Source organism: Camelus dromedarius, chromosome 14, assembly GCF_036321535.1.
Source record: "Camelus dromedarius isolate mCamDro1 chromosome 14, mCamDro1.pat, whole genome shotgun sequence".
Taxonomy (NCBI): Eukaryota; Metazoa; Chordata; class Mammalia; order Artiodactyla; family Camelidae; genus Camelus; species Camelus dromedarius.
In genome coordinates, this window is record NC_087449.1 from 40,406,365 (window position 1) to 40,434,321 (window position 27,957).

The 27,957-nt window shown below is 54.5% G+C and overlaps 1 protein-coding gene and 1 long non-coding RNA gene across 2 annotated transcripts in view; one reads left to right on the plus strand and one right to left on the minus strand.

Annotated features, from left to right (window-relative positions):
* The window catches only part of LOC116156848 (uncharacterized), a 96,640-nt gene extending 94,850 nt beyond the window's left edge, over window positions 1–1,790 (minus strand). The window contains exon 1 of the long non-coding RNA XR_010383872.1: window positions 1,695–1,790. This is a non-coding gene — a long non-coding RNA (uncharacterized LOC116156848). The remainder of the gene's footprint in view (window positions 1–1,694) is intronic.
* On the plus strand, window positions 238–27,957 carry SLC2A1 (solute carrier family 2 member 1). Its single transcript, XM_010982338.3, has 10 exons — window positions 238–479; window positions 11,756–11,851; window positions 22,708–22,868; window positions 23,001–23,241; window positions 23,692–23,854; window positions 23,942–24,129; window positions 24,387–24,491; window positions 25,019–25,120; window positions 26,267–26,470; window positions 26,869–27,957. The coding sequence occupies exons 1-10, from the start codon at window positions 462–464 to the stop codon at window positions 27,067–27,069; spliced, it is 1,479 nt and encodes a 492-aa protein (XP_010980640.1). The 5' UTR covers window positions 238–461; the 3' UTR covers window positions 27,070–27,957.

Consider the following 27,957-nt stretch of genomic DNA (forward strand, 5'->3'; position numbering starts at 1 on the left):
CCAGAGGCCGCTGAGGCTCAGAGAAGTGTGCACACTTGCGGAGGGTCACACAGCGAGCAAGCTACCGGGACCCAGAAAGCCGGAGAGACTCGCAGCCAGTGCCAGGTCCAGGTCCCAGCAGGGCGCCATTCGGCTCCCCCTCCCCTGGCCCCATCCCGGCAGAGCTCCGCCCCGGACGTGCCCCAGACCCCGCCCACCCCACCCCCAGCCAGCCAATGGCTGGGGTCCTATAAACGCTATAGGATGTCTCAGTGCTCTCAGAGTAACCCAGCCAGCGTTCAGATCGTGTGCCGCCGGTCTCAGTTGCTAGTTCGCCAGAAAGCGGGAGGCCAAGCGACCGGAGTCTGAGTTGCAGTCGGAGTCTCGGGACCGGAGCAGGAGCCTGAGCCCGAGAGCGGAGCCCGCCCGCCCTTCGCCGCCCGCGCACCCGGCGCCTCCAGTGCTTCCGGCGCAGCGCGGCCATGGAGCCCAGCAGCAAGGTGAGTCGCGCGCCCGCGGGCGTTCCCCTCCCGGAACAAAGGCGCGGACCCTCGCCGACCCCGCTCTACCGGCCTGGGCCTCCCCAGAGGCCCGGCCGCGCTGTGCGCCTGGGACGAGCAGCGCGCCTCTCCGAGCCTCGCTCGGCACCAGCCTGGAGCGCAGCGCCCTGCGGGGGCGGGGGACGCAGGAGCCGATAGGTTCGGGATCTGGCGGGCGCGAGGGCGCCGCGTGTGTAGTTGGCGCCCGCACTGAGTCATTGGCTTCTTTCCTGGGGCCCCAAGCCGTCCACGCGGCCCGGCGGAGCCAGGGGACTCAGGGCCCGGGCGCGGCACGTCGCTCACGATCTCCCAGGCGGCGGCCCCGCGCCGGCACCTCCCGGTGCGGGGGAGGGGGCCCGAGCGCGGCGCCCATTGGCTGAGCCGGCCGAGCCCCCAGCCCGGCCCCGGCCCTGGCGCGCGGAGGAGGCGGGACCCGCCCCCGTTCGGCCGGCTCCCATTTCCCGGGTGCCACACGGGGCGCGCGGCCTGGTGTGTGGCGTTTCCCGTCCCGGCGCCAGCCCTCCGGGGTTCCGAGGCGGAGGGCTCTTTCTTAAGGCTGGGCCTCCAACTCCGGGGTGCCTGGCTTCAGGGTTGAAGCGAAAAGTCCGTCTCCGAGGCCCTTTTTTCCTAGTAGTGGAGGCCCCAGAGCTTTTGCCAAGCCCCGGGGAGATGTGCTCCGAGGTGGCACGTTTTCCTGCTCGGGCGGGGCTGGTGAGGGCCAGGCGGAGAGAGCACCCTGGAGGCCACCGCCGCGATCCCGGGGGCCCGGGGCCGGGAAGGGTTCCCGGGCTGGGGTGAAGTGGGTGGAGCGCGCGCCCGGGGGCTGCGGGACAGGGGACTCTGAATAGATGACGACTCTTATTCTGGGAGAAAACAACTACCTAGATACGATCTCTTTTTTCATCTGTAAACGGGCTTGTCACGCGGGGGGGGGGGTCTCTTTGACTTCCCCAGAACGGTTCCTTTTCAACAAATACTTATTGGGCCCCTCCTTGTGTGTAGGGCATTGTTTCTTTCCTATCTTCCCCCTTCTATAGAATATTTTCAAGTCCCTCTTTTATTTGAAACCCTGCCTCTTATCCTCTTGAATTTTCCCGTCTCCTCGGCTGGGAAGGCACGGGGATGCCCATTTTTACACCTGGAATGCAGGTAGCACTGAACTCTGCACAGCCTTACCTGGGGTGTAGAGGTGTCTGGTGGGACTCAGCGGTGTCTTGGCTGGGCAGAGACGTGCGTGATAGTGACGCCAGGCTATACCTCAAAGAGAAAAGTCTCCTTAATGCCTGTTGAATTCAGACAATTTGCTTCACCCCGCCCTGGCCCTCGGGGCTGAAGGAAGTCCTTGGACCTAGAACACATTCCCTGACAGTCATAAATGAGCCATTATGCTGGGGTGTAACAAAATAAAAATAAAACGAAAAGGTATTTTAGCTAGTGGTAGGGGGTTCACTGTAAATTTTAAACACTTGGCTGTGTTAGCGCAGTACTCCGGCAAATCATTTAACCTCTCGCCCTCAGTTTCACTGTCTGTAAGAGAGGGATAACTTTCACCCCTTGAAGGGTAAGAACTGTCTGTTCAGCAGGTGATATTGAACTTGGGTATTTATTTGTTGAGTAAATAAGTGAATATTCTGAGTGGAGACAGAACAGTGGAGAAGAAAATCAACAGCCACTTACAGTTCACTAGGCTCTTGGCTCAAATGTTTTCAATGTCACTGATCCTCCACATGGATCATGGGCCTAGAGCTCAGAGAAGGGAAGTAATTTTCCTGAACTCACACAGCTAGTAAGTGGCTGTGCTGACTTTGAACCCAGGCCAATCAGAAAGGGATTTCAGTCTCCACTGTCCCTTTGCACCATAGCCTTTCTTGAATTTTGGGCTGAGAGGAGAGTTTGCCTAATTTCAAGAGCTCCCCATGTGCCAGCTGGTTCCAAATGCTGTAGCACGTGGGGATTTTTCATTAAATAACCTCCAAACTTTTGATTGCCTGCCCCATCATTAATTTTGAAGTACCTCCTTTCCAGTGGTTTATCTGTATTTATAAATTCATGTACATGCACTGTTATAGTAATAGATTATACACCTACATAAAACAGAAATTTCAAAAGACAAATACAGATAGCAATTATAGTAAAAACATTTGTCTTATTTTTTTGCTAAACCCTCTACAGATCATCCTGTGTACACTCTACAATAAAGCCCTTCCCTTTGGAGACTTCTGATTTGATCAGCAAGCCCACCCCTTCTGTGCAAGAGGTTAGACTGAGGCCTAGAGAGGTTATATCATTTGCCCAAGGTCTTAAAACCGGGTGTACCTGGTTCCGAAGTTCTTTTTGCCATGTTCCTCTTCATCTCCTCGGACTCACCTGACTTCCCTGTGTCCTTTCATGCACTTTTGCAGCATTGTGATGAGTTTAACTGAGTAGAAAGCAGGGAGGGGACAGGTTGAAGACCCTCCCATCCCAGCCAGGGCAGCAGACAAGGGTAAGCCCTGGCCCAGGATGTCTGACACAGCCTTTTGTGAAGAACTCCTAACTAGTCCCTCCTGGCGCCCCAGTTGTGCCCCAGGACCTCTGCTGACCCTGCCCTCCAAAGGAGAAATCAGAAATCTGCAGGGGTCCTCAGTCCCTCAGTGGCACAGAGAGCAGAAGCTTCTGAAGTCCTGCATTTGTGGTTTCAAATTCCAGTTTAGCTCGGTTGCCTCATCTGCAGAATGATGTCATTTTCATCACTAGAGTGTTTGTAAGAATTCCGAAATAAATGTGTCCGTCTGTCCCCATCAATACTCCATAAATATCCCTTGCTTTTTTGGACTCCCTTGATGTGTTGTACCTACCTGGGCCCCAGGTGACCTGTTCCCTGGGTTGGAGCCTCTGTCCAGAAGTCTGGCCTTCTGGCAGTGTGAGCTTTAGGGGGCGCCACTATGTTGGGGACCATATCACTCGGTCAGGTAAGTCATTAAAATTCTTGCTCGCCAATTCTCCTGCAGGGGTTTGTAAGGAAGCTGGTTGCTAGAGTAGCACACGGGTGAGAGTGCCCTGCCCAGAGATGGGTCAACTAACGGGGCTGCCCTGCCTCCTCCCTGAGGGTGAATGAATCACGATGACATCTCGGTCCAGTGGAAAATGGCTCTTCCAAGGTCACATATTAGCCTCTCACCACAAAACACACTGCCAGCCTTTCTAGGGTGATGTAAGAGAATAAAGGAAAGTCCTGAGCAGGAAGGGACCTTCCAGTGCATAGCCCAGCCCTCCGTTTACAGATGGGGAAACTGAGGCCAGAGAAGGAAAGCAACTTCTCCAAGATAACGCTGTCACAAAAAAGTTGAGATGTTCTTCAGTATCTTTTTAAAAACATGCTTTTTCCTCTACACCCCTGTCCTTCGTGCCACCCTTCACTCACCCCAAATGAGCAGGAATTCCCAGACTTCCCAAGCTCTTTCTGGGTACAGTCTAGAAGTTGGATTAGATATAATTTGACAGCTGAAGGCCTTCTGTGAATGGAAACAAAACACGTCCTCATGAAACTATGACCTTGGAGAAGTGGCTTTCCTCGGGGCCTTGGTTTTCTTCCCTGTGAAATAGAAACTCACTCCCCATGGTGGATGTGGTGAGATTGGCCTAGTGCCCTAAATCAGGGTGGTGGCTGTTTTAAATGGAAAGACCCTTTGCACAGCTAGTCTGAGTGTCCAGACAATGTAAATGTGTCCATAATGATCCTTGTCCCATGCTGAGCCATTCCAAGACCAGCCTCTACTTGGCCTGGAGCTGGGTCAACCCCAAATCCCCCATAATCAGCTTGTGACTTCAAGGAGCTCAGCTTTACCTGTGCCTCCTGGTCATGGGGTGTCAGGGCCCAGAGCTCTACTCCAGCTCCAAGGGTACAGGCATCCCATCTCTCCTCCAGCTGGCAGAGCTGGGAGGCCTGGGACAAAGGGGAAGTGTGCATCATTGGCTTGGGACCTGCAACCTCACCCCTCCCCCACCTCACTCCTGGCAGAGAGGTGACAAAGCCCCTCAGTTTGTTAACCTGCATCCCCAGGATGGTGGAGGCCGAGAAGGCTCCTGGTTGGACTCACGGGCTCAGAGAGGCTGTGTGCAGGCCAGCAGGTCCAGGCCTGACCACCAAAACAAACCTCCAATTGTTACCCGCCTCTGTAGGAGGGGTGGAGTGGAGCCTGAGGCTCTGCCATCCGGCCTCCAGGCCAGGGAGGCTGTAGCTAATGCACAAACATTAGGGTTTTGCAGTAACTGAGCAGGTCTCCCAGACCTTGAATGAGGACGGTGTTCACCCCCTCTAGGACCTCAGCACTACCACCTTAAAGGCTTTTGCCTCCTTGGGGCCTAGGCAGCCTTGGAAGGGGAGGGAGCTCTTGGACCCCAGCTTATAGGGACTTTGGCTACTAAGGCCTCTGCCGGACGGGATGTTTGCCCAAACTGCCTAGCCAGACGCTCACCCCCGCACTGTTGGCATCTAAGTGGGGAGGAAAGGGCTGCACCAGAAACAGCCCTACCATTTGGCCTCAGGCCAGCCACACCACACACAATTAGTTGGAGCTTATTTCCTCAGCTGCAATAGAAACAATGCCTACCTCTCTAGGTCAGGCTGTGGATTTTTTAAATTACAGAAGTAAGGAAGCCAATCACGGAGAAGCAGGCAAAGCAAAAGAGTAAACATCTTCTCCTGGTTGCAGTGGTTTGGTGTTTACCCTCACAGACTTCTTTTTGTGCATGTGTACATGTGTGCCTATAAATGAAATTTTATGTAATTGGATCACAGTTTCTACACAGCTCTGTGCAGCCCTGCACCACCCATCCTGTTCACCCACAGTCCTGTAGAGGTAAATGCTTGGAGTGCTTCTCTCTGCACATATATATAAGCAAGTGCCGTTATGCAAGTTATCTCCTCGCTCCTTATACAAAATGTACATCCTATACATTGTTCAGTACCCTGCTTCTTTAACAAATGACCCTGGTACTCTTTTCACATCAAGTACATACAGATGTGTTGCAGTCTTTCCAACAGCTGCAGGATATTCCATTACAGGAAGTCCCACCATGATTAAGAATTAAGTGACTGTCCCCATCACTTTCTTTCATACCACTCGCCACCTGATGTATTTTTGGTATTTATTTTCTGCCTTCCCACCCAACCCTCTCCTCTGCTGGCCCCCAGCTGAAAATATCAAGTTCCCCGAAGCAGGGATTTGGTTTCGTTTATTGCTGAATCCCCACTGACTAGAATAGTGTTGGGAATATGCCTTTAGGTTTTGTCTTTCCTTAGTAATCTAATTTCTTATTCTTAGGAAATCTGCCTTACAGAGAACAGGAGGTCTTAGGGCAAGGGGCTTTTTCAAAGTCACACACATGGGAGCTGGGACTGCAGCTTGTCGGCTGAGATTAACTTCAATTGAATTGGTGCCCACCTCACCAGTGAATGGGAACCTCTCCAGGGTGTCAGCTTCTCCAAATGTCCAGGTCCTGACTCAGGCTGTCAGTTGTTTGCATTTAACATCCCGTTTTAGGACAGACAGCTTTTCGGAAGATTTGGTTTGGCCTGGAAGACTTTGAAAAATCCTGTGCAGTTCATGTGTTGGGTTTGCACATAGCAATTCTGGGATCCTGGGGCTTAAATCAGAGACTGGCAAACTTTTTCCAGAATGAGCCAAATAGTAAGTGAATATCGTTGGCCCTGTGGCCATATGGTCTGCCATTGCAACACAAAAGCCGCTATAAACAATATAGTTATCTGCAAACAAGCATGGCTGTATTCTAATCACATGTTGTTAATGGTAGCTGAAATTTGAGTTTAATATAATTTTCATGTATCACAAAATATTAGCCTTCTTTTTCTTTTTCCCCAGCCACTTAACAATGTAAAGCCCATTATCAGCTGGCAGGCTGGATCTGGCCACGGGCCATAGTTAACCAACCTTTCCTTACAGCAGAATCCCCCCAAGTGATCGAGAGGTTCTGAGCTCAGGCCTGGGCTGTCCTGGCTCAGACTGGATGGAATTTGACCTACATAGGAAGGAAGCACCAGGTAGATACCTTGTTTCCTTCGGGGACTAGTACCTGGAAGCAGGGGGAGGACAGGAGCAGGAAGGGTTTGGCCTCGGAGACCCCCCCCCAACTTGAACTTCACAGAAGCTGGGGCCTCCTGGTTATCCGCTTGTTCCTCTCTGAGCTCCTGTTTTCTCATCCATGAAGTAGGAGCAATCTCTCCCCCGGAGCCTGGTGGTGGTGGTTAAATCAGGATGAGGAAGCAGCCCCTGGCACACAGCCTAGCGTCTGGCCGGTGCTGCTGGTGCTGATAAAAGTGGCTGCTCCCTCCTCCCCTCTCTGCTTTAAAGATTGATGAGCACCTTCTGCCTCTGGGGCCACCCCTGTGGGGTGCAGGGGAGGCTCTGCCACACAGGAGCCCTGACATCACTGGAGGGCTTGAAGGAAACGGCTTCCAGAGGAGTGAAAGCCTGAGGTCACCTGAAGGTCAGGCTTTGGAGGGTTATCACGCTTCTAGTTGAAAAGACCTGGCTGCTGGAAGAGGTCAAAGGGTAAAGCCTCAGGCCTGTCGAGGAATCCAAAGAACTCAAGTCCCGGCCCTGGCTTTTGTTTGCTGAGTATCCTGGGCCTCTACCCTCTGACTTCAGGGTCCTCATCTGTCGTGTGAGAGGGCTACAGCAAGTCTGCAATTTCTTGGGCTTCTTTCTTTTTTAATGCCCAGAATTTTGTTCAGATAAAATCTTAGAAAAGAAATGTATACAAAATAAATAAAAAGGGAGCCATCATGGATCCTGTAAACCCCTTGCCCCACCCTCCTTGGAACTGGGGGCCAAGCACTTACAAAGGTCTGCATCCCGTGTTCCACCTTGGGGGCCGTGCAGAGCTGTTGGGGGGTGGTGGGGGATGGGAGCCACATCTGGCTCCTCACAGCTCTGGGACCCTCCCCCCATTGGGAGCTCCCTACCTCTGAATAGCAGTGGCCACTTGCCCTCCCTCCGCCTATACTGACCCAGAGCGCCCAGGGCTGAGCGTTTGCAAAAAAGGAAAGGCCCGTGGGCACAGGTCAAAAGTCCACACATGGTCCTCTGGCAAGTTATGTGACCTGGCCAGGTCACCCGGCATCCCCGTGATTGGGAGGAGAGGTCCTGAGGCCGACACCTCATCGGTAGCTTCTTGGAAGAGGGAGAGCTCTCAGTGGGCTGCAGGATCCCCAGAATTGGGGTAGTCATGGGGGTGTGAGAGCCTCTCTGTGCTGGGCCCCGGGCCCTGGCATTCATAGCACTGAGGGGCCTGGGGCACCCCTCAGAGAGTCAGGATTTGAGCTCGGGTCAGAGGTCTTTCCTCTACAGCCCTGTGGGTTGGGGTTCGGGGTTGGAGAGTTACTGTTAGGCTGTTTCCACCTCTCAGAGCTGATGTTCAGTACTTATCAGGGGTTTGATACATGGCCAAGTTAAAATCTGTTAAGACTACCACGAGTCTGGCAGAACAGATACACACAGAGCCAGTTTTACCCAAAAAGCTCATTTCAGGGGTGGTGGGTTTTGTTTTACAAACGCTCAGTGCTGTACCCTACCCTGGGCACTCTGGGTCCCATTCTTAAGGATATCCCAGGCTGGTGGGTGAACAGCAGATGGGTATTCCCAACTGCTTGGAGCAAAAGCTGGAGATGGTAGAGGACACAGCAAAGGCAAAGGCCTAGAAGAGCAAGGGATGTTCTAGAAGGTAGCCCCATCCCCAGGGGGTTGTGATGGGCAGCTGGGGGTCCCAGATTCTGGGCTCTACATCGCTCCTCCACCCCTAAAACAGAAAGCCGTGAGCTGCAGGGTTTGTACCCCTTCTCTAAGGCATCACCAACTAGTCCATCAGCTTGGCACCTAAATAAATGCACATTGAATGAATGGACTTCATCACTCCGTTTCAGTTCCAGCCACAGGGCAATGGGGGCACGTGGTGGCTTCCCATCCCTCCCTGCTTGTCAAGTGAACCCTGCCGGCTCCATGGTGGACACTGATGTGGAACCTGACAGCAAGCCTTTAGGGAAGGAACTCTTACTCCCATTCTCTATGTGAAGAAACTGAGACCTAGATTCAGGGCCACCACATATCCCAACTCCAAGGTGAAGGGAAGCAGCTCACTGCCTTCCAGCCTGGGCCTCCTGACTCCCAAGTCCAGCTGAGAGCGTGCTGGATGTGGTGGGTGTGGTGGGGGCCAGAGGTAGAGGCGTGGATATGTGATTGGACTCAGTGCTGCGTGCCTGCCCGGGAGCAGGGGCCACACTCCTCCCCCCGCGTCGAGCATCCAGGCACACTGATCACCCCCCAGTTTAATCAAGCAACACAGACTGTTCTGTCTACCTGGAATGCAGTCTTGCCACCGCTTCCCCACTTGGCAGACTCCCTGCATGTCCCTCACAGCCCAACTCCAGTGTCACCTCCTGGGAATCCACCTTTGATTGTCCTCAAGCAAAATTACAAGTCTGTCCCTGCAGGGCTCTCACAGTGCCCTGGTTGAAGCTCAGGCCACACTAGGCTCCGCTTCCCAATGGACCTGATGCCTGTTCCTTGATGCCAGGACCAGGGCCTGCAGCACAGGTCACTGAGCATTTTAGTTGGTCCTGATGCAGCAGCCTGCCTGGGTGGACGTGGGTGGGTAGGGTTTCTAAAGCTGAGTTTGACCTTGACCTGCCACTTGGCAAAGTCCAGCAGAGGGTTTTGTCCTTGGCTCCCAGCAACCCCTACTCCCAGAGACATGGCCATTCAGCGGGGCCCCAAGGGTGATTTCAGAGGCCCAGAGACCCCTGGCATATCAGAGCCAGACAGGACCGTAGTAATAGTACTAACCACCTCCCACCTCGAGTCCCTGCAACAGTGTCATTCATGCCTGTGCTACTGGCATGATCCTTTTACCAGATGTCCTATCATCTGTATCATTTTTCACTTATATTTTTATTCAGATTGCTTTGTTCTAAGTAACAAAAAACCACGGGGCTTATGAAAAATTTTCTTTTGAATGAGTGATGTGTTCACATGGTTCAAAATTCAAAAAAATACAAAAGGGTATAAAATGAAAATTCTCCCTTCTACCCTGTCTCTGCCACTCAGATCCCCCAAAGTACACTACTACCCTTTTCTGTGCCTTCTTTTAAGTAGACATTTTTTCCTCTCCCACTGCACTCACCCTTGACCCCCAGCCTTTTGTTTTTTCCACACAAAAGGTAGCTTATAAATACACTGTTCTGAAGCTTTGCTTTTTACTTAATATAGCTTGGGGACTTGGGGACTGTGCCAGATCAATACTAAAGAGCTTTTTTTTCCCAAGTATTCCAGTATATAGCTATGCCACATTTTATCAATCATAGGTTTGCTTTGCTAGTTTTATGTTTATTCTAGCGTGTACTAGGAAAATACGTATCTTGCATACAGTTAATATCAGTCGATGGCCAACCTCAGTGGACAACCTAGAGTTGACACATATGACTCACCAGGCAGAAAACCCTGACGTGTGGGGCACAGCCTCTATCGGGCCCTTCTGTCCTTGTGATATCCTCTTACTTAATCCCACTGGTCACCCTGGGAGTTGGGCTTGGCCAGGGCCCACCAGAGGAGCTCTGTCAGGTGCTCAGCACCCACTCAGAACTGACAGCATTTGGATCTGACGGCTCCCAGGGAGTTGAGAGAAGGGAGGCCCTGGAGGGGGCTGGGGTGCGCTGGGCAGGGGGCGTTTTTGGAGGTGGGCTGTGAAGGACAGGATTTAAGGGAGTGCAGCCCACCAGGAGGAAAGCCCCAGCCTCTAGGTTGCATGTTGAGTCCGGCCAGGAAGGGGCCATGGGAAGGGAGGACCCAGCACTCCCCTGACAAGAAATGGGCTCTGAACTCATGCCGGCCAAAACCTCCTTCCTCTTTCTCAGCCTCTGGCGTGAGAACCTTGGCTTTTGCATTCGTTGTCCTGACGGCTTCTAGAATGAGAAGACCACACAAGGAATGAGTCTGATAAACAGCTAAGCCTGGCTCTATCCGTGAGGATCTTGTCGTCAAGGCTGCTTCTTCTGGGGGAAACCTGAGTGAGGCCCATTGCAAGGCCATGGCCAAGCTGAGACTCTCCCCTCCACAGGTGGCTGGGCTCGGGGTCTGTGCCTCCAGCCTGCCCCTCCAGTGCCCAGCCCTGGGTGGGGCACCCAGTAGTGCATGCCTGTCATTTCTTTGACAATCCGTTCCCTCAGTCTGTTAAGGACCTGCCTAATATCACACTTACGCCTAGTGTCAGTTTAAAAGAAAAAAAGAGTCCTCTCCCTTTCTCTAGCTAGGCACCTTGCTCACCTGGGCCCTGCTGCCTGCTGGCCTCCTCCCTGCCTGCTGCCTTCCTGCCCTTGGCTTCCAGGAGACGGAAACCCACCGCCCTTTTCTCCCCCAGCCCTTTGTCCCTTGGAAACACCTTGGCCCAGCAGTCTTCCTCGCCTTGTGTCACATACTTTTCCAAAGCACATTCCTGGCTGTATGTCACCTGTGTCTAAACAACCCTGGGAAGCTCGTGGTCTGGGGCTGGCTGCCCCAAGCTTCAGCCCAGCTCTCTGCAGACCCCCAAGTGAGCTGGAATTTGTCTCTGCCTCAGTTTCCCACCTTGTGAATTGAAGAGGGGTGGGGGGCAGGCCCATATCTTCGATGCTGATAAGTTGGACCAGTCCCATTTTGCAGACAAGCAAACTGCGGTCTGGGAGGAGTGAGGAAGGGTGATTTACCTGCTGGAATTTACAGAGCAAGGAGGAAGAGGGGTTAGAATTTGAAGCCAGCATCTTCGGCTCCAAATCCAGGACACGCCCTGCTCTATGCTGCTCCTCCTACGTAATGTGCCCCCGACCCTTTGCATTGGCTCCTGGGCCTTCCAGTCAGAGTCCAGAGCCACCTGAACCCCAGGCATGGCTTCAGGGGAATGAGACCCCAGAGAATGCCAAGGCCTGTTTCTCTCGAGCCAAGACCTGGCAACAAAATGAGAGAGAAGACCCTTAGTCCCCTCTCCCCACAAGTGAGACTGGCCAGCCCTATGTCTAGACTTTAGCAGGGCTGGTTTGGGCACCTGAGGTCAGGAAGTAGCCAAGTTTCTTGGGAGAAGGGCTGGTATGGTGCCAGGAGTCAGGCAAGATATCTGAACAAGGGAACCCGCCAGCCCAGCCCCTGCCTGCCCTCTAGTAACCTGGGCCTGACATGCCTGAAACAGTGTGCTTTTTTTTTTCTCTGCAGAAGCTGACGGGCCGCCTCATGCTGGCCGTGGGAGGGGCAGTGCTTGGTTCCCTGCAGTTTGGCTACAACACTGGCGTCATCAATGCCCCCCAGAAGGTGAGTGCTGTGCCTTCCTCAGCTTCACGATACCAGCTGGCTCTGCTGCACACCATGCATCCCCTACACACTCACCCTGCCCTTGGGTGTTGGGGTCATTTACCTCAACTCACCGTCTGCCTCACCAGCCTATATTCTGGCCCTGAATGGGTTAGAGACTCTTGGCTCTGGCCTGGGAATCTTGGGGCTGCAGAATTCTAGGAGCCCCCACAATCACAGGGTCTTCATAGGTCATCTCGACCAACCTGCCACCCAACACAGACTTTGATAAAAGTCGGAGCCATGCTTGGTGTAGGGGGGCCACGTCCCTGCGGTATGCAGAGCGCTTCCGTGGTGCTGGTCTCACCTGCTGCTCGGGCCGTGCTCTAAGGCAGGCAGGCAGCAGCCATCCCCGCTCCCACCCTGCAGGGGAGGCGGGGCAGTGGCCAGAAAGGAGGAACCTGCCCAGCATCACCAGCTGGTCAGGTATGGAGCCAGCCTGCAACACTAGTCTGCCTTGGCGCCCTTGTCACCAGGTGGTCCCTGAGCCCATGCTCACCCATCCACACTCCCCTATAAGGAGCCTGTTCTAGGCTGAAACTGCCTGTCTTCCCGGAGGCCCTGTGCCAGGCAAAGCAAAAATGGCGTCTTGCCCTAGGGAGCCACGGGGGGTGCAGGTCTGTGCTTATTCCCTTTGCCCCACAATGCAGCCCAGATCTGCCTTCACTTGTTCACCTGAATGTCAGGACTGGGAGGGACCCCAACGAGCGCCTTCAGCCCAGCCCACTGCTTAAGGGAAAAGAGAAGAGGTGCGGGTGGCGGGGGTGGAGGGAACTGTAACGCGTCCCTCCTCTATACCAGGCCTGTTGTGTATGTTCATGAGGTCAGGTGGTGATTTCCCTTTTATAGACCTGAAAACCGAGGCCCCGGGTGGATGAAATGACCTGTGGGCGCAGGGTCACATAGCAGTGGATGGTGGAGTCAGAAATCAAACTGTTGTTTCCACGACCTCATGCTGTCTCCCTGACCAACCACCTTGTCAGTTCAAAAGTCCATACCTTCCCAGGGCAGGACAAAATGAGAGTGGACAGTCCTGTCAAGGCCACATTCGTGGTCCAGACGGGTAAGGCCAGAAAAGTGAGTGTGGCTGGCTCCCAAGGATCAGGGGCCTCTCTAGGGGAGCTGGGCGGCGTCCTGGGAGTCATAGCTGGGCCTCCTCCAAATAGGCGGAGGGTGGCTGTGGGTGCCACGCCCGATGCTGGGGAGCAGGTCACCAGGAAGGTCGGGCCTGCTGAGTCATGCTCAGCTGCAGCGGAGGTGACCGGGCTTTTCCGAGCGCATCAGAAATGGTGACTGTGGGCCCATGCTTGGAACAGCCCCAAGCCCTGCTTTTGCTAAGTGCTCTGAGCTGCTCTTGCTGAGGTGTGTGCCTTGGAGCTGGCTCCCTCTGGGAATCCTCACAGATGCAAAGTCTGCACAGTCTTAGAAGGAAGTTAAGTTCTCACTTGACTGCACATTGGGGCCCCCTGACACTCACAGAGTCTGACCTCATTGGTCTGGGATGCTGTCTGGGCATCAAATTTTTAAAGCTCCTCAACTGATTGTAATGTGCTGCAGTCAACGATGAGAAATAATGGATTAAGTGATCACACTTAGTCAGGGGTAATCACGTGACTGTGATCACGTGGTGAGTTACACCTAGTGACAGAGCTAGGACTCTGAGAACAGGATAGAGGTGCTTTCCAGAAACAAAACAGGGTTGTGGTAAGCAGGGGCCCACAAAGTTGGGAATAAAATGACCAGAGGAGAGAAAGCCTAGTGTGTCACTAGGGTGAATGGGAGGGGAGAGAAGGATGGGAGGCCAACAAGGTAAGCCAGACACTGACCACGAAGGGCCCTTGTGGTGGGTATCTTCATCTGCAGACTATCCAGCCACTGGCAGGGCATAGCACAGCAAGTAATGGGCACGTGGTCACCGACACGTAGGCTGAGCTGGGGAGCATGGACTTCAGAATGAGGACAATAGAGCCCCATTGAAGAGGACAGATAGGATCAGATTTGCATTTTAGGGAAATGATTCAGGCGTCTGGTGCGGTGGGGTGGGTCTAAGAATGCAAGATTAGAGACAAGGAAATAGTGAGAAGGCTGCTGTTGTAATAGGGGTAGAAAAACAAACAGTGAGTAGGAAAAATGGACAGGATCTGATCATCAGTTCAGGGTGAAGATGAGAGAGTGGGGTTTAAAACTGGCTAGGGCTGCTTTAGTTCTTTGGGTGCCGTGGGATACGCAGGAACTGAGGTTTGGTGTGACACAGTGGACACAGACAGGGAACACTTGGACACAGGGTCTGTTTCTTGGGAGGGTGATCAGTGGGAGGAAACTGACAGGTTGGTCCCCGGTATCCAAATAGCAGTAGAGGAAGATCTCCCAGAGACACTGTGGATAAAAAGAGAAGTAAGTAAGGGTCAAGTCCCCTTTGATGGAGAAAGCTTCCGCCTTGATGGAGAAAGATCCTAGGAAGGAGGAGGAGAACTGGCACCTCTAAGCCAGGAGACGAGAACCTTACAAGACAGAGGAAGAACGGAAGAGCCCCTAGGCGAGGGCTCATGGCCGTGACCTTGGCACCTAGAGTGGAATAGGAATAGGCACTTGGATATGAAGGAGTGAAGGGATGCTGCCAGGTTCCTGGAAGCTGACCCGGATAGGTCAGCCCAGTATCACCAAATCCGAAAGACCCGATGGGGACCCTGCAAAGGCTGAACAAGTGGAGCCGTGAGGGTGTGAGTATAAACCTCCCTGCAGTGCATGGAGGAGGGAGAAGGGAGATGGGAGAGAGTAGAGTCAGCCCTTCCAAAGGACTTGGAGAGGGGGGAAAAGAGCAGTGGTAGCCAGAGGGTTGCCTGGCTAGAATTTTTTTTTTTAATGCAAAGGCTTCACTTTTAAACATGTTGTAAGGAATCAGCAGAGGAGGGGAGGGTGAAGATGAGGAAGGGGAGTGGGCCTCCAGGAGGCAGGTGGTGGTGGAGCAGAAACAAAGGTTTTGCATTTGGCCGAAAGAGACTAAGAGACTCTGAGGTTGCAGACATGGACAAACCCAGAGTGACCTCCTCCAATTCTTGGGGCCTCCATCTAATCAGAAACAGGAGAAAGGTGAGACCTGCAGTGGGAGATGGGCGGGGTGGCGGGCCATGGTGTCCAGAAGTGTCTGGAAGGCTATTGGGCAGCCCAGAGGGCCCAACTGTAAACATCTGTAGGAGCATTTGTGGGCACCTATCCACAGGTCACTGGGGAAAACGGCCCCTGAGGACCAGAGCAGGAGGCCTGAGTGGCGTTTCCGGGGGTGCGCACTCAGACTCTCTGTCTGGTGACTCTTGCACTTTACAAACACTTCTCACAGCCTGGCCCTAGGCTTTCCAACCAGGGGCAAAGGTGTTAGACTTAACATGTGGAGAGGCGGTGGGAGGACACCAGAGTAGGAGATGAAAGCCGGGCACAGCGCCGCCTGTCAGGCCTCAGGAGGCACCAAAGCCATTGTCCTGGGATGGCACAGTGATTCGGTTCTGCATTTTTCCTTCACAAAACGTGGACTGTGCCAGGTACTGTCCTTGACGAAGGCGGGGGGATAGAGCTGTGAACACAGCAGGCACATCCGGGCGCTCAGGGAGCTGCCTGGCACAGGGTTGGAGCTGGACCCTGTCCCTGCCCTCCAAAGACTCAGTGTGTGGACAGTGGTGGGAGAGGACCCTGGAGACCCCTTGGGAAAAGCCAGAGAGTTATGAATGGAGGGTTTCTAGGTGCAACGGGAGCAAAGAGAAAGGAATGACTATTTCTGGGGTGGGGCTGATGGGAGAGACAGGAAGGGCTTCAAGAAGGAGTTGGCAGCTGTGCTTTGACCTTGGAGGGCAAGTCGGCCCCAGGGGGAAGGAGGGCAGGTATCCCAGGCAATGGGAACGGCTTGTGCAGAGATGCGATGGCATGAAGTGTTCCACTGATGGCCGCACCAACCAGGCCAACAGCCCTTGTCTGTTTAAAAGCACTTCTCTTGGGAAACTGGACTGGGCTGGCTGGGTTGGCCCGCTCTCTGAGGAAACCTTGCCCCACTAGTGGTAAGGATGCCAGTACTGCTGTTAATTAGCAGAAGCTACGTCTCCTCCATAAAACAGGCCCGAAAGGGCTTCCTCCTGGAAGTGGTTAGTTAATCATAACATTATCTTAAATGTTTACAAAGCACCGCCCCATAAATTATCTCCTTACAGCAGCCCGGCAAGGTGGGTAGAGCGGAAGTTATCTTCCCCCTCATAAAGAGGAACCCAGGCTGGGTGAGGCCACCTGGACAGTGAAAGGCTGAGCCACAGGTGGATGCCAGGCCTCACACCGGATGACGACATCTCTGCCAGGCTTCCTGTCTCTGCGGGGGAGGAGGGGAGCCCAGCCACAGAGAGAGCAAATAGATGAGCAAGGGCACCCTGACCCCCATTCTGGGTGGAGAGAGCCGCCTCTCCCCTCCCCAAATGGCTTAGCTGCCAACAGAGATGACTAAAGGCCATTTAGGAGCCATGAGTTCCTGGCCGAAGGACAGTGTCAGGCAAGTCTGAGAACGAGGCCGCCTAAGAAACCGGACTGTTTGGGCTGGAAGGGGCCTGACAGTCCGTTGGCCCAACGTTCCTTGTTTGCCAAGGGAGGAACTTGGTCTGGAGACCAGGCGGGCTCTGCCCAGAATGACCTGCTTGATGAGCGAAAGTACTGGAGGCAAGACTGTCTTCCCAGCCCAGGCTCCACGCAGCCCCTCCTTACCTCTGCCTAGATCCAAAGAGTTCTGGGACCCTTCACCCATCTCTGCTCACACAGACTCTCACCTACTACGTGCCAGGCATCATTCCATATGCATTAGAAATAGTCATTCAGTTGTTCCTTATAATAACCTGTTAGGTAGGCACTGTTATCGCCATTTTATAAGAAACTGGGGCACAGAGATGTTAAGCAATTAAACCAAGGACACACAGGTAGTAAGTGGCAGAGCTGGGATATAAATCCAGGGAGTCTGGCTCTAGTCTGTGTCCTTGATCACTGGAGACGGAAGGGCAGTTACACTTACAGGCACTGAAATACCCTTTCACACGCCAACAACTTCTACCCAGCTGCTCCCTCCTGCTGTGACTTCAAGCTGAGTCAAGCTCAGTCACGCACAGACATCTCAGTTTCCCACACACAGTTGCACAACCTCTTACACCATGACACCCTGTCACAGCTCCATCATCTCTTAAACCCCTCAGATTCATAGCTTGTTTATCAATCAATGACAACGCTTTCTGCCTCCAGCCCTGTGCTGGGGCCCAGCGACACAGATCAATCAAACCATCCCCACGTTGGAATTTAGTCTAGAGGCTGTGATGGAAACACGGATGAACAGAGACAGGGAGGGAGAAGGTACCTGGCCCATACAGCAGGGGTTTTTGTCAACATGGTGGACGTTTGGGGCCAGATAGCTCTTTGGTATTACGGGGGCTGTCCCATGCATTGTTTAGCAGCATCCGTGGCCTCTGTCCCACCAGTGTGACAACGAAAAATGTCTCCAGAAATAGCCAGATGCCCTCTTGGGGGCCAAACTGCCCCTGTTTGAGAACTGTTGCAGTAAAGGAGGGTGGCTATCAGGAAGGCTCTCCAGAGCAGTGATTGTGCATTCTCTGGAAGGTGACCAGTAGCTCACCTGGCAGAAGGCAAAGACGCAGCAAAGTGAAGGTGCAGAGGCGTGGGGTGCCCAGGGAGCAGGGGGGCATCCCCGTGTGTGGATGGGAGGAGCCACTTCAATGAGGGCGGTTGGGAGCCAAGAAAGGTATTGAGCAGGGGAGACTGAGGAGGCTGGAGACCAGTGAAGGGCCAGAGCGAAGGTCTGGCCTGGGTTTGGGGAGAAGCCGTATCAGGGCTCTTCCAGAGAAGCAGCCTGGGTGGTCCAGTCCTCTGCTGGGGGGTTGGGCCCCAGCTTTAGCTCCATCTGGCTGCCTGGGCCTCTTCCCCAAGCCCCGAGGAGAGCCCTGCAGGGCCCAGGAGCTATCTGTCCAGCCCCACCTGTAGCATCTGGCTCTGAACTCCTCCCAGCTGACGCTGGGGTGTGACTAAGAATTGCCATGGAGGCAGAAGGTCTGGGCTGAGGAGCACAGCCAGCCCCAGCTCGGGGAGGGGTAGGTGGGGAACAGGGGATAGTGGTCAAAGCCAGTATGAGAGACAAGCTGGCCCTTTTGTCGTCCTGACTGGTGCTCAAAGCTTGGGTGGCTGTTTAACTCCTTCATCCCCACAATACATCTAGGACAGAGAAGAGAGGGTTGAGAGAGGGCTCTGTGTCCTTCTCAGGATGATCTAGAAGGCCAGGCCTTCTGGAGTAGAGCAATGTCTCCAGGGAAGGATGGTGAGACCAGCCAGAAGTTCCAAAACATAAACCCTTTCTCTTGGCAGTAGTCTTGAATTCTAGATCATGGGTTGGCAAGGGGACCAAATCCAGCCAGCAGCCTGTTTTTGTATGGCTTATGAGCTAAGAATGGTTTTTCACATTTTTAAAAAGTTGTGGGGGGAAAAAAGAAAAATAAGCAACAGAGGGCAGATGTGGTCAGCAGACCCTAATATTTTGTATCTGGCCTTTTACATAAAATGTTTATACCAATCCCTGCTCCAGACTTTGACTTGAATGCTCCCTGCTGATGGGGGACTCACTATCTGTAACATGGATAATTTCATCTTCTGAAGCCTAGAAAGCTCTTCTTTCCCCTGAGCTGAGGTCTGTGCCTGGGGATCTGCAGACCTCCTGGGTCCCTCTGTCCAGGGCAGCCAGCAAGACCTGAAGATAGAGCTCTGCCCCCGAGGCAAGCCCCTCATTCCTGCAGGTTCTTTATTGTATTATGAATTTCTTAGGGTAATACTTTGTTTTTCGGCAATTTAAAAATGGCAAACTCTGACCCTAATGCTCCTCTGAAGGAGGCAGCTTCTCTCCTTGAGAGAACAACAGTGACACAAGGAACAGCTTATTCCATGTGCCAGGCAGTGGGCTATGCCCAGAGCCTCACTACAGACACTGTGTCAACCCAGAGGAAGTCAGAACTTCCACTCTAGACCGGCAGACATGTCCTTCATGCACAGTGGCCCGGGCACGGATGGGAGGGGCGTGTCAGACATGATACAACCCGCCTGCCCCCAACCCCAAGAACTGCTGGAATGAGGCATAGCTTTTTACTGGAAACTGTTCAGTCTACGGGATCGCAGCTTCCCAGAGATGTCCTCCTGCTTCTCCCTGCTGGCCCCTACAGTGTCGCCGAGGGGGCCTCTGCCCCCTGGTTCAATGAGGGGCTGATTGGACAGAGAGCTCTTATAGCCGTTCAACTCCTGACAGCCTGATCCCGAGGCTGACCAGGGCCCTCCCTTTGTCCCCAGCAGGCAAGCACTCACACAGAGCCTCGGCAGGTGGAGCGGTTGGGAATGGAAAGGGAGCAGAGACAAACGGGCAGCTGAGCCTGGTCCACTTGACGTGCAGGGCTCGACTGCCAAGTCGAGGAGTAATTGTGGGAAGCTGAATCTGGCTTCAGGGGATGGGAGGAGTCGGGAGCAGGACCCAGGTGAGACCTGGGGCAGGCGCTGCACACATGAGCAGAGAGGACAAATTTGGAGGGAGAGTGGACAGGCCCTGGAGAGTGGATGGGGAGCGGTGGCAGGATCAAGGGCATCTCCCAGGTTTGTGACGAGAGCATGAGGTGCAAGCATTCAGAAGAGGCATGCGAGATGCCTCGCCTCACACGTGAGCAGGGGCTCAGGATGCTGCCAGGAACCTCGCTATGGAGACTCGGTCTGCGGGATCCTGTTAAGGGAGGACTAAGGGGCACCCAGCCACTGCTGGGATGATGTTAAAGGCAGCCACTGGGTGGAAGAGGTGACCCAGAACTTCTCCCCATGTAGGGTTCTTCTGATTCTCCCAGACCCTCTGCTTTTACTGGGCCAAGGGCCAACTTTGCACCCCCACATGGGGCATGGACCCCCAGTGGGAGAGGACAGAGAGCTCCCCCACCAGCAGCAGGAAAGGAAAGCCACACTTAGCTTCTTCCCAGAAATCTCAAGTGGCAGGAAACTCCTGCGCAGCCTCAGCTTGGCCAGGAAGTGCTGCTGGAGGTGGAGAGGGTTGAGCCCGGGGCCAAGGTGGAGTCTAGCTGCTCTTGCTCACCCTCCCGCAACCCCGTAAAGTGCTCTGTGCTGCAAGGGGTGTAGAAGAGCCAGCTCTGGACAGGGTTTGGCCCTCTGACTCGTTACCACATGCAGGAGACTCCACTGGAAAGGCTCCGGTAACACCTCACTTATACGTGGTCCTCAACATCTCCAGCCAGACCCCAGTGAGAGGGTTAAAGATCTCAGCCTCACACCGTTAAACTCATTTAGGTCAGAAGCATGCACTTGTTAACTCTTTTTTCGCACACAATTCAAACAAGTTCCATTAGCTGACTTCTTGGCAGATTTTAAAACGATGTCATAGAGGCATCTGAACCACAGGGGGCAGGGGGAGACCCTGAGAACTACAGGATGCAAAAATTAAACACTGTCTGGGGTCAACACCTCTCCTTGTTCCTGCAGAGAGCCCCAAGGACATCAGAGTCCTGGAGCCCTGCCTGTAGGTCTGGTTGCTCAGGGTAGCACGTGAGAGGGCCAGGAGGGAGAAAGATTTCCACCCAAATGATGGGCCCACTGAGGGGTGAGGGTCATTTATCTGGGCAGTTCCCTTATCCAGGACAGCTTGCTCTCTGCAGAGCCTGATAAGCGGAGCATTACTGTTCCGAACCATCCTCCTCTGGGGTTGGTTTTGTCCCTTGAGGAACACAAGCACTTTGTATTTGTTTTGTTGAAATCTGCCTTCTCTGCCCCCAGCAGAAGTGAGGGCTTCCAGGAGCCTAGGGCCCTTTCTCCAATGACTGCTCCATCCACTCACTAGGTGTCCCTGCACCAGCTCTGGGACAGGCCCTGGTGTGAATCCACTGGGATCCCCGACCTTAGGAAGGGCAGACTCCTGGGACCCTTTGAGCTGCATCTTAAAAAGTCTCAGTGTGGTAAGGCAGGGTGAGCCCTCCGGGAGGGAGGAGTAACCATGGCAGGTGGGGAAAGGGTGGTAGGACAATGGGAGGGACGGTGGGAGGGGAGGAGGTGAAACTGATACCTGGCAGGAGCCTTAATTTTGGATTGTGGGATGAAGGCTCTGTTAGATGCTTTGGTCAGTTCCAGAACATGGTGGGTCTCAGCCCAGTGGTGGTGCCAGGGACCGAGCAAGCACTGCAAGTAAGTTTCATTAATTCCCTGCAGCAGTGTGACGTAGGCATTGCTAACGTAGTCATTTGAGATGAAATCATTTGTCCTCCGTCTCACTGGAGATAAGTGGTAGAGCTGGGATCTGAACAGGGCTGCATCCAGGTTCCCAACTGTCCGGTTTCCCTGGGACAGACAAGTAGATCACTATGGCTGCCTCTCACCAACTCCCCCCACCCTACCATATCAATCTATCCCAACTCCCTGGAGCTCCATCTCTATCAGGTGTCTCCAGACCTAGGACACATGGCAGCAGGGCAGGAAGAGGATGGTTAGAGGCCAAGGACCCACTGCAACCATGGACCAGCATCTCAGTGGGCATTCCTGGGACTGTGGGCCTTGGTTCCATTCACCCTTTACCCACAGCCTCCTTTTCTGGTAGGCGCCTGGGGTTGGGAGGGGTGGCAGGTGGAGAGCAGTACCGAAGGAGACTGCACTGTATGAGAGACCACATACTGCCATGTGCCCATGAACTCACAGTAGGGAGGGGTGCCGATGGGTTGGGATCACATGGAATTGAGTTTGAGCTGCAGGTGGTGAGGGGAGGAGGGGCATGCAGGTTTCTGACTGGCTGAAGCCTGGAATATTCAGATTATGTGAGCATGAGTATGTGTGTTTAATGGTGTGTGTACACAGGAAGCTGTTTCTGGGTATGTTGGGCCAGTTCCCAGCTATGCATGTGGCTGGCTGGGTCTGGCCGGTCCCATGGCACTGGGCATGTATCTGCATTGCCTGAGAGGAGGGTGAGCGTGTTCGGACAGAACCAGTGCTCTCCGCCTGCCACATTCCTGGGCTGGCCAGGCCCTCCCCTTGGTGGGGGCAGGGCAAGCAGGCAGGCCTGTTTTGGGACAGGTGTCTCCAGTTCCTGGAACTGCTTCCTTGTCTGTAGCTTTCCTCGTACCTCCCAGCTGGGCACCTGGGAGAGGGGACGAGGTCATGGGTCCCATCAGGCCAGCCACAAGGAGCTGGCCTGCCGGATGGAAAGCAGCGGCGTGGGTCTCGCGAGCCCATCTTGTGTGCAAGTTGCTCACACCAGGCCCTAAGTGCAAAGTCAGTGAGCCTGCCCTTCCCTTCCTCCCAGGCCTCCTGTCCAGCTGGATTTCCTCCCCAGCATGGAGGTGGGGAGAGCACCCACGTGGCAGGAGCTGGGGCCTTAGGCACCTCAGGAAAAAGGGGGCACGTAGGAAGGAGCATTTTCTCTCTGAGCCTTTCTCTGCTGTGCCTGACGTTCCACCAGCAGTCACTTGCCACCATCCCCACCAAGTCGCCTTGAGCACATGAAACCACAGGGCACTGGAAACCAGGCCTGGGGGAGGTATGGAAGCTGGTGCTGCTCTCCCTTGGAGGTAGTGCCCAGACCCGTGTTTCTCACTGGGGGAAACTGAGGCCCACAAAAGGGGAGTGACCTGGCTCAAGAACACCCAGTAAGTCTGGGGCCGGGCCTGGCACCGTGCTCCCTCTGGCATCCCATGGCCCTCTCTGAGCGGGGAGCAAGGGAAAAGGACGGCCAGGTCCTGGCCTCGCCCACCAGGCTGCTTCTCCGCCTGCAGGTGATTGAGGAGTTCTACAACCAGACGTGGATCCACCGCTATGGGGAGCGCATCTCGCCCTCCACGCTGACCACGCTCTGGTCCCTCTCTGTGGCCATCTTCTCCGTGGGGGGCATGATTGGCTCCTTCTCTGTGGGCCTTTTTGTGAACCGATTTGGCCGGTGAGCAGAAGGGGTCCTGGGCAGGAGTGGGAGGTGGTGGTGGGGTCCTTCCCTGGCTGTTTTAGGGTATGTACTCATGACTCAGCCCCTGGGTCTGACCTGTCTGACCTGTGATGCCCATCCCCTACCCAGGCGGAATTCCATGCTGATGATGAACCTGCTGGCCTTCGTGTCCGCTGTGCTCATGGGCTTCTCAAAACTGGGCAAGTCCTTTGAGATGCTGATCCTGGGTCGCTTTATCATCGGTGTGTACTGTGGCCTGACCACCGGCTTTGTGCCCATGTACGTGGGGGAGGTGTCCCCCACGGCCCTTCGAGGGGCCCTGGGCACCCTGCACCAGCTGGGCATCGTCGTCGGCATCCTTATTGCCCAGGTAAGCCAGGACGGTCCTGCTCTCCCAGCACAGCCCCCAACCATAGCTTCAGTGCATCTCGGGTGTGCGTCCAGATTCTACCTCTCACCCGGCCTTCCAGCCCTGCAGAGGACAGCCTCCTAGGACATACTCTAGGTACAGATATATGCATCCCCCTCTCTCCAAAGGCTTTCCCTGCCCCATCCCTAAATCGTCCTTTGGCAGAGTAGCAGCCCCCATGCCAGTGGCCCAGCCGTCTGTCCTCGCCCTCATGCCCTGAGGCAGTTCCTACTTCCCCCTTGTCACACGAGGAAACAGGTTTAGAGAAGTTCAGCCTCACATTAGTGGCCGGCTCAGAACAGGAGCCTTTTCTCTGAAGCAGCAGCTGAAACAAAGCAGGCGAAAGTCCCTGGGCAGAGTGGGCTGGGAGTGGGCCCCAGGCTCAGGTGGTGCTCTGCCCGGCCTCCCTAGGTGTTCGGCCTGGACTCCATCATGGGCAATGAGGAGCTGTGGCCCCTGCTGCTGAGCGTCATCTTCATCCCAGCCCTGCTGCAGTGTGTCCTGCTCCCCTTCTGCCCCGAGAGCCCCCGCTTCCTGCTCATCAACCGCAACGAGGAGAACCGGGCCAAGAGCGGTACGGCGGGCTCCGCCCCTCCCCGCCCCCCGGCCCCTGCTGCCTTCCCGCTCTGAGACTACCCCACCTTCCCTCCGGCCCCCTCAGTGCTGAAGAAGCTGCGCGGGACCGCGGACGTGACCCGCGACCTGCAGGAGATGAAGGAGGAGAGCCGGCAGATGATGCGGGAGAAGAAGGTCACCATCCTGGAGCTGTTCCGCTCGCCCGCCTACCGCCAGCCCATCCTCATTGCCGTGGTGCTGCAGCTGTCCCAGCAGCTGTCCGGCATCAACGCTGTGAGTGCCCCTCACCCACCCTTTCCTGTGCCCCCCGCCAAACCCTGCAGTCAAGTGCGTGCTGTGAACAGATCCCACACTTAAACAACGAACGAGCCCCTGCCAGAGGAGCAGCTCCCGTTTAGAACCAAAACCTGGTAGGGGGCGGTACAGTGTCCCCTTCGTTTCCATTCACTGTGCATCCTACACCTGCCAGGACAGAGGCGGGGAAGGGCCACAGCACCCGGCTGAGCCCCCATGACTTCTGTGTCCCCTAGGTTTTCTATTACTCCACAAGCATCTTCGAGAAGGCGGGGGTCCAGCAGCCTGTGTATGCCACCATCGGTTCAGGCATTGTCAACACAGCCTTCACTGTCGTGTCGGTGAGTCTGCATCATTACCCACTGCCTGTCACAGCCTGGGTCTAGCTCCCGGCCTTAGGGGAGCCCGGGGTTGGGGGGGGGGTTGCTTCAGGACCTCATGGCCACATGGCCTAATGACTGAAGAACAGCCTTTACTGCGAGCCAGGCGTGCATCATGTGTTCCATAAGTGCTATCTCGTTTCATCTTCAGCAACTTGTCAAGTTCATTACTCATATCAAACAGCTGATGACATTTATGCTCAGAGAAGTGCAATGGCTGGCCCAAGGCCACAGCCAGAATGTTTAGCTGTCTGGCTCTCCAGGCAGCCCTCACCCCTGTACTGCGGTCAGGCCCTAGGGTCAGCATGTTCCCCCTTGTTCCTATGTAGTCCCCAAGCCGAGCCCCAGGCAGGAGGCGGTCTCGTCTTCCCTTGTGTGTCTTCAGTGCCATGTGGCCTTCCCCGCACTTGGGGCCACCCTCCTGGAAGAAGGAGTGTGTTCCGAGGGGCACCAGGTGGGGGTGGCACTGACACTCTCTCTGCCCACAGCTGTTTGTGGTGGAACGAGCCGGCCGGCGGACCCTGCACCTCATAGGCCTGGCTGGCATGGCCGGCTGTGCGGTGCTTATGACCATCGCGCTGGCACTGCTGGTGAGTTGCTGCGCCCTGGGGGCAAGGTGGCAGGGTGGGAGGAAGCTCACATGGGCCTCGGGCCTCAGATCCCACAGTGCCTGTCTCAGCAGCACCTGGAGGCCAGGTGGGGGCTGCTCTCTCCCTGGTTCTGCCCACCCCCCCACCCCCAGGCCTGACCTTCTGTCTCCTTAAGCTGCCTCTTTCCATCCCACTCATTTCCTGTCTTGAGCTGGCTCCTACCTGCTTGGTGTTTTCTCACCACAGCACCTCCAGCCCCAGACTGCAAGGGCCCTCTCCCCAGGAGTTGCTTTGCCCAATACTAAATTTTTCAGTCTTCCCCTCAGGCTTAATTCATCTTTAGAACAGCCCTAGAAAATAATGCCCTCCTCCCCACAGAGGGGCGGAAACACACTTTATGTCACTAAGTCCTCAGGACTCGCAGGTGTGGCTCAGTCAGTCTCCCACGTATCTCACGTGAGAAGACCTAGTCCCAGCGAAATTAGTAATGCCACAGATAAAGGGCGAAGCCAGGAATCAACCTCAGGTCTCCTGGCCCCGAGCCTGTGAATGTAACCTCTGTGATAACCCTGTCCCAGGCACTTCACATACAAACACTCACTGGTCCAACGTCTGGGCAAGGAATGCACCAGTACACTCATTTCGCAGCTGAACCAAGGCTTAGAAAGTGCCGTGATGGCAGAGAGATCTGGCATGCTGTAGGCGATAAGCAGCAATCTGGGATCTGGAACAAAGCCCATATAACTTTTCTACTGTAGCCTCCTCGAGAATGATTATATATAGAACCACATGCCTATAGCCTGCTCTGTGCTGGCCCTGAGCTGGGCACCTTACAAGTCTTCTAACCACCACCCCCCACTCCCTGCCCCAGCCCAGGGACCTCTTCTTAGCACCTCCCACGTGCATACAACATGACCATTCCCAGGGGGTGGGCCCAAGCTCACAGCCACCATGTTTTGTTCAGATAATGCAACCAAAACCCAGCCCAGGGTACCTAAGTCACATGGCAAATCCAGGATCAGCCCCAGGCCTCTTGCCTTCCAGTCCAGAGCTCTTAGCCCTGCCCTGGGCTGCCTCTGCAGTTCATTTCCTCAGAGGATCTGTCACAGCTCAGTCTAACTTTCCTTCTCTCTCTTGTCCTCACAGGAACAGCTGCCCTGGATGTCCTACCTGAGCATCGTGGCCATCTTTGGCTTTGTGGCCTTTTTTGAAGTAGGCCCTGGCCCCATCCCATGGTTCATTGTGGCTGAACTCTTCAGCCAGGGCCCCCGCCCAGCTGCCATTGCCGTCGCTGGCTTCTCCAACTGGACCTCAAATTTCATTGTGGGCATGTGCTTCCAGTATGTGGAGGTAAGAATCCCCAGAGTCCCCCGTACTCAGCGTTTCTCTCCTGTGTGCAGGGCCTCGCCCAGAGTGCTGTGCAAAATTCACTTCCTGCCGTTGTCACTGGAATCATGCTGGGGAGGAAACTGAAGCTCAGGTCATACAGTTAAGCACCCTGACCTCAACTCCAGGGTTCTTTCCTAGCTTTGAATTGTCGCCTGTTCTGCTCTGCCGTGGGAACCTGCTCCTATTACATGCCACGTGCAGGCAGAGTCTCATTTAACCTTCCCAGTACTCACCCAGCTGGGTTGTAAGTGGGTGTTCCCTTTTTCAGATCAATGGCCCTGAGGTAAAGTGATTTATCCAAGGTCCTACAGCCAGGATGAGGGTCAGTCTCCAACCGAGTGTTTCCGTGTGTCTTTCAGCAACTGTGTGGTCCCTATGTCTTCATCATCTTCACCGTGCTCCTGGTTCTCTTCTTCATCTTCACCTACTTCAAAGTTCCTGAGACAAAAGGCCGGACCTTTGATGAGATTGCTTCTGGCTTCCGGCAGGGGGGAGCGAGCCAAAGTGACAAGACACCTGAGGAGCTGTTTCACCCCCTGGGGGCTGATTCCCAAGTGTGAGGTGCCCCACACCACCAGCCTAGCCTGCTCCCAGCAACCCCAGGATCTCTCGGAGCATAGGCAGCTGGATGAGACTTCCAAAGTGACAGATCTTAGCGGAGCTGGACCTGAGGCTCCCTCCTTCAGCCAGTAATGAAGTCCAAAAGAACATTCAGGACTTTCATGGCTCCAGGATTTTAACAAAAGCAAGACTTGCTCAGATCTATTCAGACAAGCAACAGGTTTTATAATTTTTTTTTATTACTGATTTTGTTATTATTTTTTTATCAGCCAGAGTCTCCTTTACCCACATCCCAGGCTTCACCCTGAATGGCTCAGTGCCTGAGGGGGGGGACCAAGCCCTGCCTAGACACTTGCCTTCTTCGCCAAGCTAATCTGTAGGGCTGGACCTATGACCAAGGACACACACTAATCGAACTGCGAACTATGAGTCTTCTATCCCAAGAGGTGGCTGTGACCACTCCCTTCTGTGGGCCTGGGTCTCCCCACCTAGGGCGCCGGGCTCCATTAGGATTCGGCCATTCCCATCTCTTCCTACCCAACTGCTCAAATTAATCTTCCCTTGCCTGAAACCAGTTGGGAGCACTGGAGTGCAGGGAGGAGAGGGGAAGGGCCAGACTGGGCTGCCAGGTTCTAGTCTCCTTCACACTGAGGGACAGACGATCGCCATGAGAGAGCCGTGGGAGGCTGAGAACTCACTATTCACGAAGACATGGACACTCCTGCCCTGCTGTGTATAGATGGAAGATATTTATATATATTTTTTGGTTGTCAATATTAAATACAGACACTAAGTTATAGTATATCTGGACAAACCAACTTGTAAATACACCACCGTACTCCCTCTGTAACTTACCTAAGCAGATATAAATGGCTGGTTTTTAGAAA